Below are 13,184 nucleotides of genomic sequence, written 5' to 3'. Positions count from 1 at the left end.
AAAGGCTTGACGTCCAGAATATATAAAGAGCTCACACGCCTCAACAAACAAAAAACAAATAACCCAATTAAAAAATGGGCAAAGGAACTGAACAGACGGTTCTCCAAAAAAGAAATACAGATGGCCAACAGACACATGAAAAGATGCTCCACATCGCTAATTATCAGAGAAATGCAAATTAAAACTACAATGAGGTATCACCTCACACCAGTAAGGATGGCTGCCATCCAAAAGACAAACAACAACAAATGTTGGTGAGGCTGTGGAGAAAGGGGAACCCTCCTACACTGCTGGTGGGAATGTAAGTTAGTTCAACCATTGTGGAAAGCAGTATGGAGGTACATCAAAATGCTCAAAACAGACATACCATTTGACCCAGGAATTGCACTCCTAGGAATTTACCCTAAGAATGCAGCAATCAAGTATGAGAAAGACCAATGTACCCCTATGTTTATCGCAGCACTATTTACAATAGCCAAGAATTGGAAGCAACCTACGTGTCCATCAGTAGATGAATGGATAAAGAAGATGTGGTACATATACACAATGGAATATTATTCAGCCATAAGAAAAGGGCAAATCCAACCATTTGCAGCAACATGGATGGAGCTGGAGGGTATTATGCTCAGTGAAACAAGCCAAGCAGAGAAAGAGAAATACCAAATGATTTCACTCATCTGTGGAATACAAGAACAAAGGAAAAACTGAAGGAACAAAACAGCAACAGAATCACAGAACTCAAGAATGGACTAACAGGTACCAAAGGGAAAGGGACTGGGGAGGATGGATGGGTAGGGAGGGATAAGTGGGGGGAGAAAAAGAGGGGTATTAAGATTAGCATCCATAGCGGGGTGGGAGAAAGGGGAGGGCTGTACAACACAGAGAAGACAAGTAGTGATTCTACAACAGTTTAATACGCTGATGGACAGTGACTGTAAAGGAGTATATAGGGGGGACCTGGTATAGGGGAGAGCCTAGTAAACAAAGTATTCGTCATGTAAGTGTAGATTAATGACAAAAAAAAAAAAAAAGCAGTTCCTGTGTGGTGACCTCCAATGAGTTCTACACAATGATATAAAGGGCATATAAAAGTGTAGGCAAAGGGTCTGTTTGTGTTTATACAGAGGATCAAAGCCTAATTTGGCTACCCCAAAAATGAACTAAGGTACAATATGAAAAAGAACTTCCAACATCAGCACTCTCTGGAAGACTCATGACAGAAGATGATCAGCAAAAAAAAAAAAAAAAAAAACCCTAACAAAGATCCACGCACTGCTACAGCTGTAGATGCACTCATCCCACCAGTTCCTGGACTTGCCATGGGAATGAAGAAGGAGATATCTAAGCTGGCCTGTGCATGCAGTAAAACAACAAATTGGACTGGATCTATACTGTTGGAACTCAACCAAGAATTAAGAGAAGTGCAAATTGTAGCACTCCAAAATCTTACAACCACAGACTATTTACTGTTAAAAGAACATATGGGATGTGAACAGTCCCCAGGAATGGGTTGTTTTAATTTGTCTGAATTCTCTCAGACTGTTCAAGTTCAGTTGGACAATATCCACCATATCATAGATAAGTTTTCACAAATGTCTAAGGTGCCTAACTGGTTTTCTTGGTTTCACTGGAGATGGCTGGTAATTACAGGTATGCTTTGGTTATATAACTATATTCCTATTATGTTAATGTGTGTGCACAATTTAATTAGTAGTTTAAAACCTATCCATGCTGAAGTTACTCTACAAGAAGATATGTCAAAGAAATAATCAATCTTCCCAGGTTTTCTTCTGCCTGCTACTTCTATAGCTTTTCTTCTTCCTACCTAATCACAACCTTTAAATAGAACTCGTGCCACATGTCGAATTTACCGAGTATCATAAATCTTCCAAGTGGTAAAGACACCTCAAGACAAATGCTGGGCATAGAAGCCACAGGGCATAAATATCCAAAGAAGTAAAAGGCTAACCTTTTCAAACAATAAGGCTTCTCTCTCACTTACCAACTTAACATTTCCCTGTATGGCCCCGGAAGATGACTGGTTAGCCAGAGACGGGTAAGATTCCTCAAGGGAGGAACAACCTAAGACAGGCACAGTCGCAGGGGGGCCATCTGGTGAGAAAATGGGGAGCAGCAGAGGTGAGGCTTAGAACCTCCCCCCTCATGTTCTGAGAGAAATCTTCTGCATACATGGATGTTTATTGCCCTCGTCTAGCTTGGATTAACACATAGTCTACAGGCACACACCTGATCATCTACATTTGCTCTCTTACAACACTAAACTCTGTTTTCTACCTTTATCTTGTATCTACCTACCACTTCAGCATTTTATTAAAAATAATAATAATAAAGAGAGAAATGTGGTATCCACATATAAATCAAGTTTAAAAATCAAATGAGTATTCATATTTGAATTGACTGTTTATAGTTCATAATGCATGAACAAAACCGAAAGCTTCTGTGATGACTGCCCTTGCACTGTTCACCATGTAACTTATTCACTATGTAAGAATTTGTACTCCATGTAAGAATTTGTTCGTTATGCATCAGAAGATTGGAGACTGACGAAAATTAGGCTTGGGGTGGATTAATGATTGTGCATTGAGTATTGACCCCCCTATACAGAAATTTATTGTTGTTAACAACTATTTGATCAATAAATATGAGAGATGCCCTCACACACACAATATATATATATATATATATATAAACACACTTCCAATTGTAAAATAAATAAGTAACTGGGATGTAATGTATAGCATAAAGAATATAGTCAAAATATTATAACAACTTGGTATGGTGATAGCTGGTACCTAGAATTATCATGTATATAAATGTTGAATCACTGTGTTGTACACCTGAAACTAATGTAATGTAATACTGTGTGTCAACTACCCTTCAATAAAAAAAAAAAAAATCCTAAAAAAAAAAAAAAATCGAATGTGTACAGGTCTTGGAATGTGCAGGTTAATTAGGTTAAAGTGAGGAAAGTGCCTTAGATTTTGCCCAAGGTTGCTTGCTTTCTTAATACTCCTGCCACAGCTACTTAAGTAACTTAAAATAAAGAGGATTTACTTTGATTTTAAGAATATTCTAAAGGAATTACCAAGTGTACTATATATATATATATATATATATATATATATAATCAAGATTTCAATCCGGGCAACTTCATGCATTGACCCATGTCATACCTTGTTGATCAAAGTTTCAGTGAACTCACTTTAGCTGCCATCAAATAGCCTGTGATTCTTCTGGAGGAAGGACATTCTTCTACACTTCCAATTTCAACTGAATTTAGGATCTAATCTATCGGGAGGCAGTTTCACCTCAAAACAAGGGAGACTTTCAAACTATGAACTATGAGCTTTTTCTGAAAGTAATTAGTTTTCCCATTAGTTAAAGCATCTTAGCAGCTATAATGACTCCAGTTTAGTGACATCATGAGACAAGATAACTCCCAGTTGATTACAATTCCTTTAACATTATTATATAAATAGGAGTTTATTGTCTATAAACTTTAGCTGTAAATGCAACTTCCCTTCTCCAACCCTCCCCTCACTGCCTCTCCAAGTAAATTAAGTATATCTAACTTGCCCCTTTTTATCCCTTAGAGAGATAGATTAAAGCCTTTAAGAATACATTTATATTAGCTGTCACTTATCAGAGCAGGATAAGAACTAGATTCAGTACTATGTTTATGTTTCCCCATATTCCAATATCCTCCAAAGTAAAAAAATACAACCCCACTAAACAAGCAAAGAAAAAAACAGAAAACATGAGTTCCCAAGTGCTACCAATTATTCTCTTTTCTCATATGTATTCAGTTCATTCAAGTTATGATTTTTTAAACAATTATGCTTAGATTCTCACTAGGCCACATGTCAATTCTAGATTTTCACACATCATGGCTACAGCTTTCTTTTTTTCGAACAAAATATTCATAGACTTTTAATGACATAACTGTTTTTTTGGGGAATATCAATGAAAACCAAGTCTTCTTTGTCAGTTGTGAATAGTCACAGACATGTAGAGAGACAGGAGGCTTGAGGATAACTTCTAGAAAAGAACAGACACCCAAGGCCCTCTGCAGTTTGTAGATCATGTGCTACGGCAGCAGACACTCTCCTTATAACTACGGTTAATTCATTGTATTTTGAGTGTAAACTGTCAGTTTAGAAACACTAATGCATGGAGAGGAAATCAATTCTATAATCACAGACTAAAACAGATAACTAAGAATTACAAGAAATCATTATAAACATGAAATTTTGTGATAAGAATTGACTATGACATATAACTAGTTATAATTATCCTTGAGGAAAAATCACACACTTGTATAACAAATGATGCAGGACTTAGCTGTGTTCCCATATGAGTATCACAAATATATTTCTAATCTGTGGTTAAAATTAGTGTTTTCAGTACCTCAATCTTCCCTTTTCTTACACTGATAGTTGGACAAGACACTGTCTATAATTTAAACAGGAGAAAATGTATATGAAAATTTAGCAGTTACCAGATCTGTGTGAACATGGACAAATTGCATCACATCTGTTGCTCTCAGTGTTTTTAATTTATAAAGTGCAAAGTTCTAGCTAATCATTTCCCTCATGTTCTAGCAGTCTGAGATTCTATTCAAGAGGTTGTTAAACTATTAGGGTGTATAAGATAAAGGTATAGAATATTCAGTCTCAGTACTGGAAAAAATATGAGTATGAAACTACTAAATAAATATAAAAACCCATATGACCTAAAAATTAATTTGAATAGAAATCCTTTAGCAGGTACTGTAGTTATGTAAAATCAATATAATGCCATGGTTATCAAAATTTAGTCTGTATCAGAATCATCCATTTATAAAATCCATTTCTGGGCTCCAACCCAAGAGTCTCCGATTCATTTGGTAGGGAGTGAGGGCTGAGAACTGCATTTCTACCAAGTTCTCAGATGATTCTGATGCTTTTGGTCCAGAAACCACACTTTGAGAACCACTGGTCTAATGTGTACATTCAATTTTTAGGATTTAAAATACTCTGGTTTTTAAAATTCTGGTAATTGTTTTTTCCATTCAGCATGCATATTTCAGTTTTTTTGAGAATATATGCTACAAGTGTTATGACACCTGTAACTTCTTAAATGTAGGGCAGTTATTTGAGGCTGGTAAATTCATAATAAAATCTTTATTTCTTATAATTGCTAAATCCTTAGATGAGGATTCTATATAGAAAGGAACAAAATATTTCAGTGTATATTATTGGCAAGAAAAATGTAAATACATTTTAGTACAATGGCACTGTCAAGTGGAAATCTTTTCAGAAAAACATGGTAAAGGAAAGAGTGCCACTTATTTTGGGGGATTCACATACCTGTATGTGTAAGGACCTCGTTGCTTAACCCTAATGTTGCTGCTGTTTACCATCACTTCCTGTGGATTTTGCACATCAAAGATCCAAAACTGTCTGTAAACGTCTGAGCCTGTTTTAACCCAGTTTTGAAAAGCAATGGTACCTTCTTCAAGGACAACTTCCTATGAAAAAGAAAAGTGGGTGTTATTTTTTTGTAGTAAATATGGGCACTTCTGGGAGTTTATAAGCTTAGTTAGCCAGCAAAAGGACCAAGTTCAAGTATCTTGTTCATGAGAACCTTTGCAACCTTGCCAAATACTTGCAACAGAAATATTTTCAATAAAGTATTATAGCAACCTCTTCTAGTTAACCTTTTGCAGAGAGAATCGATGAAATACTGCAGACATGTCTGTTTATTTTAAGGCAAGCCATTGGCAAGCTTTAGAGAAACACTATTGCAATATTTCAATAGTTGGTAGCACAATTTATTAAGCAAATTTTATTAAAGCTGTTCCAAAAAGTTCCTAACAGGTTGAACATTGACTTCTGCCCTCAGTGAGCTGGATTCATTAGGTAAAAGAGAAAAACTGAGAGAAAAATGTAGTGGCATTCGAAGCTTTTAGTTTTTTCTAAAAGTTGGACATTTAAAGAGATCACCACTGAATGTTTATTAAATTAAGAAAAACAAGCTTCTGGATGAAAAACAGAAATTGACTTCTCCTTTTCAAAATTCTGCTCAATGTGGCTTCCCTAGATATTTGCGGTAATCCAGTGGTACATGTTTCCAAAATTTACCACCAGTCTAATTCATTATTACTGGGGTTACTATTTAAATAAGAGGATGAGATAAGGAAGTTGTCCTACTCTTGTTTTTTGGAATCCATTAAAAGTCACTGATGGCCCTTGTAGTGAAGATGAATGAGTGGAAAAAATACAAATGAGAGAATTAAAAAAACCCTGTGTTAGAAATCTGTTCCCTCGTTTTATGAGCTGTGGGACTGAACGGAAAGTCCTGGAACACCTCAGGGTCAATTTATTATCTGTAAAGTAAGGGAGTGATCATAGATGCTCTTGCTTCCTTCTGTGGTTTTCACTATCTGAGCTGAAAGTCTAGGAAGCTCAAGTAACTAGAGCAAACAAAGGTGATTTTGTAGCAGGTGGTATTTCCAATTAAGAACGTTGGGAAGAATGCCCAGAATGGAAAGTTCCAATTTTGTGCTAGAGGAAGAGGAAGGAAAGTGTTTCACAGAAAATGAGCCTAAGAGACCCATGAATGCAGGAACAATCTGACCTATTTGTTTCCTTCACCCGGAAGTGTCAATTCATGGAATGATGGATCAGGAAAGGACACTGAATATTATGACATTTTCTAGTAGCACAGGCTGTGGCTCTGAGAAATCACGTAGCTGGCCCAAGGGACCCCAGGCAGTGGTAGGATCATGATGAGAATTCTAGTCTCCAACCCTTAGACTGGTCCTCTTTTACACCATGCCGTTATTGTCTTTATTTTTCTTCTGTCACCTCTGCACTTAGTTGGTAGAAGTCAAATTAAATTTCATATCTGCAGAATACTCTATTTATTGCTTAATGTACAAAATAAGGAAATTCCTTAGAGAAGAACAGGACACCACACTAAAATGCTATTACAAAACCCTATGCTGTTGCAATGCATTTACACTGGGAACACTGGAGCTGCTGAAGTGAGGTTAGAACCTATTATTTTGACAACCAGTTTTCCTTGAAAAACTTATTTGTTCCCAAAGTCTTAATTTCCATATTAACAAGCCAAATCTTAACACAAAATTACCTATAGATGAAGGTATTGTGGTTATTCTTCTAAATGTAAAGGTGTTGGATGAGGGTATTGAAGATGAAATCTACACAGAAGCTGAAAGGTATTAATTTACCCATTTCAAGAGGCTTTATGAGGGAAAACACACATAAATATGCAAATTATTACTCTTGCACTATTAAGAATCTTAAGAACTAACGCAATGTCAATTATCATGTATAAGGCACATATTTTATCCAATCTTAATGGAAGGAACTCAATAAATGTTATCAAATTGAAAAAGGACTGTGATAGACTATAATTGGCAGCACTGAAAACCTCCTTAACCCTAATACTTGTGCCTCTGATATCAAAAGACATTGTTAAGTGTATCATGGCTTACTTCTAAAGGCCATGAATCACTTTGCCTTATTTATTGATCTGGAGGTATTTTTAAAAATGGGAAAGTTTATATACAAAGACTTGAAATCCACAGAATTAGGTCATCAACACCACCTATTTTTTTCAGAGGTAGAAATAGGTCCTAGAGAAAAGAGGTGTCTGATTCAATGTTATTTGACAATTTAGTAGCAGATAATGGAGAAATTAGGTCTTTACACTCCAGTCTTATCTAGTTGCTGTACCACCATGATCTTTTCAGAGACAAAGAAGAAAATATTGAAACAGTCAAAATAGGAGTGCATTTCTTCTGATTCTAACACTATTATATGTACTAGAAAATTGTATAGCTACTCTTCGAGTACCAAGATCCTCTAATATGTCACAAGTTCCTCTAATTTTAGAAGGAGCAAAAGATTTCGTGTCCTTTTTGAATTTAAAACTTTCATTTTTTTTGCACAATCTACATCTTTTTTTAATTCAAGTACATACAATAAAATGCACACTTACTGTACAGCTCAATGTATTTTGACATGTGTAAACAATCACATAACCATCACCCAGAGTAAGACATCATATATTCTCACTGATTTTCCCGCCCTTCACCTATTTCACCCGCCTCCTCACCCCCCCTCCCCTATGGTAAACACCAGTCTGTTCTCTGTGTTTGTGAGTCTATTTTTGTTTCGTTTGTTCATTTGTTTTTTAGGATCCACATGTAAGTGAAATCATATGATATTTGTCTTTCTCTGTCTTATTTCACTGAGCATAATGCCATCTAGGTCCATCCATATTGTTGCTTTAAGTTGGATTTGGTCTATCTAGCTCAAATTTGAAGTATAAAACTGAAATTTATGTGCACAGAAAAGTAATATGATTTAAGATCCTCTCACTTCACTGATGTGTACATTAGTATCTGGCTCTGACTTCATACAGAGTATCCAGTCTCAGTAATGATTGGATTCCAACTGATAACTCTCACACTGCATGGTCTCTAGCTGGGTTGAAAGCCATTTACCTTGAAACTGTTATTTCATTACATTAATTTGAAAGTAAATGTTTGGAACAGTAATATCTTCTATGTAGTCACAGGCTCACTTGATTATTACTGTTTGAGGAAAACAGTACTCATCACCATGACTGGCAAATTTAATGTAATTATTAAAATGATCTTGAAATCTTCCTATGTGTGTAGTACACAGAGTGCAAATGGAGAAAATATTCAAGGATCCTATAAAGAACTAAGAGACAGAATCATGTACAGCAGATTTTAAGCTATGAGTTAGATTCCCTTTCCCTACTCCCACCCTGACTACGATTAGTGGCTTCTTCCCTCAAACCATAAAAGAAAGTTATAGGAATGAAACTAGATGCTGTGAGTTAGATTCCCAGTTTGGTCAGTTGCTAACCATTTACACTGCGGCTGGTCATTTAATTTCTTTGTGCCTCAGTTTCCTCATCTGTAATATAGAAATGATAATAACATTAGGTTGAACCATATGAAATTAGTATTTTGGAAAGTCAAAATAAGTTGAATATGGTTTGAAAATAAGTTGAATTATTCTCATAGTTAATTACATATATTAATAAATGTTAATACTTAGGACAGTGTTAGTACATAGCAAGTACTAAACAAATGTTAGCTACTATTATTATACAAGTCCTTTCTACCCTTTAGAGGGAGAACTCTATTTACTCTCCAGACCACTTTAACTGTTTTATTCATAGTATTTATTTAGTATCTAAGCCAGTCATATGGCAGTAACTCATGTAGTGTGCTGTGACACTTCTTTTTCTGCTGTTTAATCATCTTTACTCTCACACCAGTGAAATCAAAACGTCCTTAAAATAAGAAAATGTAGTTTTCATCCTCCCCACTCACTACTACAATTTGTTCTGTTTAGGACCCCATGTTAAAAAAAAATCTCATTTGTGTATGTATTATGTGTGTATGTATTATGTGTGTATATATGTGTACACATGCTGAAAGAGAATGAATTAGAATAGTAGTGACAGATGTGCTGAGTCAAAAAATGACTTTAGATTATCAGGTCATTAAATAGAATTCAGAATAAAAATCTGGTGAAACAGATTGGATGTAATATGCTTCTGAAATCCAGGAAATTAGCTCCCCAAAATTTATGTGAGAACATAAAATGGGAGGTTTTGTATTTGGCATGAAAAGTAAACTATGTTTATATTAAAATGGGCTGGAGGAAAAAAATTATATATGCTTACTTGCTATTTCTTGAAACATTTTTTAAGATTTTTAAGTGATTTTATTATTGCAGTTAAAATGCAAATGTATGTAGTATTTAAATAATTTTTACACTGCTCTTTTAATTTAAAATTTGTTTTGGGTTATTTCATGTTTCATGTTCTAATATATTGTCATTAAACATAAAAAAATTCTATAAATTATTTTATCATACTTGGAAATATTAAGGCATATATCATAAATATTATATATATTTCATTATTAAAATATGGATTAGTGATTCAAAATATGTACTATTTTAATAAATTACTATTTCAATTTATCTGAAAGCATTTCTTACATGCTACTAAAAGATCATTCTTTTCAAGAATGGGAGAAAAAAATGATGGCATAATTGAAAATTAGTCTTTCAATAGGAAAAAATCTTTAATTTCCTTCTTGGTGTTTTATAGTTAACATTGTAGGGAATTAAAACATTTAAAATTACCTGTTAACAATATTCACTAAGCATTTATCAAGTGATAATAACAATGTGATAAATTATCTTTTGTAAATGGTGGAGAACTTTGACCTTTTGCCAAAGTGCTTTGCTAGTTTCCACATTTGTGGCAACTCATGCCATTGACTTTTAGTCTATCTAGCAAGATTGCATAAAACTGCTGGCTCCACACAGATCTATTAGGAATCATGGTCAAAAATACTGGTAGAAAGTTTTCAGCTATAATCCATAAAAAGCATGAAGTCCCTAGAGAACATCCCTTGAAAATAAAGAGTAAAAAAGTATATATTAGAAGTAAAGTTTCTGGACTATTTTAGACCACTCCAATTGCTAGTTGTCAGGGTCCCATCTCTTAGAACTGGAAGGCATGGCGCTCCAACTCTATACCTTATATATATGAGATGATTTTTCTGATCTTTTCCAATTAAGCATTTTCTTTTTTTTTTTTAAATGGTGTTTATATACAGATAAAAATTTTCACAATTTTATATTAGTCAATTAAATGAAGAAAGTAATCTTCAATGAATTTCAATGGTAAACAAAAACTGACCAGTACTAAAACTTTCATAACTTGTAAAATAACAGCATTAACCTAGGTGCTTCTGAGCATTAATTAATCAAGTGCTCTGAAGACACATGGCCCTCTGCTATACATATAATTCAGAGATTTGACTCCCACTATATGCCAAACAGATACATATGCCAATCTCATTTTCAAAATAGTTTTGTAAAGAAAAAAGAAACAGTCGTATATAAACAAAGAAACTTTCCAACATCTTTATGTGACTAAAACTAACAAGGTCAAATGGCTGTATGGAAATCTGAGAGCAAATTCAGGCTTTATCTTAAATGTATCACAGACCCTGACCATTGAAGGGATTTAGATGATGACTGTTAGTCTATGGCTATGTAGCAGGCACACAATGTAAGCTATCATTTAATGGATTTGGGAAGGCATTTTTCCCTCAAATTTCAGTTTTTGTGCCACCTCCTTTTTCTAGAGTCTAGATCCATACTCTTCCCTTTTGTCTTGTAAAAATTGCACAAGTAAGCCTCATTTTACCAAAAAGTAGGGGAAACACTCTATTTCTTTATTTTATCCCCCATATTACCTTGCCCTACTAAAATCATGCTTTCAAAGTCATTAGTGACCATGTTCTAACTATTACTTAATTTTTATCTGCCTGAGAACATTTAATTTCTCTTTCTTTGAGTTCTGGCCTCCCATTCACTTCGAAAATAATTACACTCTTTTATTTCTTTACATAAAGTCATTGCTTTCCCTTTTCTGTTTTTGCCCTCCTGCCTCTGAATTATGCACAAGTCCTGTAGTAATCTCTTTGCTTTTTTGTCTCTATATTCAAACTCTCTGTAAAGAAAATTTACTGTTTAGTTTTATCTGTAGTCTCTATAGTAATGACCAAATGAATCTGAGCTCTGACCTTTGAAATACACACTGCTTGCTGATCATATCAAACCACTTATAAAACCTCTTTTATTCTCCTAAAGTAAGCATCTCAACTGGACATCTCACAGTTTGTAGTTTTACTCCTCTCTTTCCCAAGTCTCATATCCAGACTGCCAATGCACCCATCTCCCACCAGTTCTCCACCACCCCAGCCCACAGTGCCTTTTGCTATATAATATGCAGATTGTGCAGAGATCATTCTGAAAGGGAGTCTGAAATTCTCCTTGGAAGTGTCCATGTCCAAACAATTTTTCCTTGAACTCTTTATACTGTAGAATCATAGTGTACAAGACTGTGTGTGTGTCATCCACTCTCCTCTTGGTTACATGAGTTGGCAAGTTGATTTAAAGTCTTGTGACTATAAAATAGGTACCTTCTCATTGATATTTGTGAAGATTAAATGAATTAGTATATATGAAGCTCTTAGTAGCACTAAATAAAAGCTAGCCACTTGCTATCAATCTCTAAATGAAGGTTTTGTTATATCTTACACTTCAGAAAACACACACCAACTACTATTGTCTCTCACATCATCCACTAAACATTCTTCTGCCTGATGATCTCTAAATCTTACCCTATGTTGTTTTTCTAATCTCTTTTGTTAATCCCATATCTTTGGCACGTTCCCTATATCCTTCCTTCACTCTTCACAGCATTTGTTTGCAGTTCCACAATTGTTTTTTGTGATATTAATCAGTCCTTTGACACCTTTATTGCAGCCCTTTTGGACAGTCAAAATTTGATCCAAAATCCAATTCAAGTCTCACCTTCTTCCTGAAGTTATTGAACACTCTGAGGAGTTTCTCTTTCTAAATAGCATTTATTTTTTCCATATTATATACTCTAGATTCTAGCCTCACAGGTCTCTATATTTATTTCGTAATATGCTTTCCCCAGTTAAACCTTACACTTGTTGAGATAGTTTTTTCTACTCTCTCTGTTGCTAAGAAAAAGCAAAATTTTGACATGTCAAAATTTATCTTCTAATGGTGAACTATTATAAACTTAAAGATAAAAAAAAAAACTAAAATAGATTCTGGCATCTCACATGCCACCTAATGGTCTATGTACTAATATTGCTGAATGAAGAAAAAGAAAAACAGATCACCAATATTCAGCTATTGACCATCAATTATGACTGAAAAAAATATGTCATTTAAAATGCTTTGCAGTGGGAGATTATATTTTTTATTCTGGAGGCTTTTCCAAAAAATAAGCCATAGTCTGTGTGTTAGCACAGACACTGATTCTGTTCTTTCTCCAAAGAAGCCCCAGAGGAAAAGCACAGTTTATAGAGCAGGAAGGGTGTTGAGCAATGGTCATCTCACACTGCTCTACCTCATCATCACCTGTCTTCATTGAATGAGGTCAAAAATAATATTTAAAAGACTGGAGGATGAAGGGAAGATGGCGGCGTGAGTAGAGCAGCGGAAATCTCCTCCCAAAACAACATATATCTATGAAAATATAACAAAGACAAC

At 34.7% G+C, this 13,184-nt stretch overlaps 1 protein-coding gene across 6 annotated transcripts in view; it reads right to left on the bottom strand.

Annotated features, from left to right (window-relative positions):
* Nucleotides 1–13,184, bottom strand: part of CD36 (CD36 molecule) — an 86,781-nt gene that overhangs the window by 25,005 nt on the left and 48,592 nt on the right. For all 6 annotated transcript variants that reach the window (XM_057504450.1, XM_057504453.1, XM_057504451.1 and 3 more), the window contains one exon: nt 5,370–5,530. In XM_057504450.1, coding sequence (XP_057360433.1) covers nt 5,370–5,530 — 161 coding nt within the window. The remainder of the gene's footprint in view (nt 1–5,369; nt 5,531–13,184) is intronic.

Source organism: Manis pentadactyla, chromosome 7 (assembly GCF_030020395.1).
Source record: "Manis pentadactyla isolate mManPen7 chromosome 7, mManPen7.hap1, whole genome shotgun sequence".
In the NCBI taxonomy this organism is placed as follows: domain Eukaryota; kingdom Metazoa; phylum Chordata; class Mammalia; order Pholidota; family Manidae; genus Manis; species Manis pentadactyla.
Note: the sequence above shows the minus strand (reverse complement) of the source record. Positions and strands in the feature narration are given on the sequence as shown.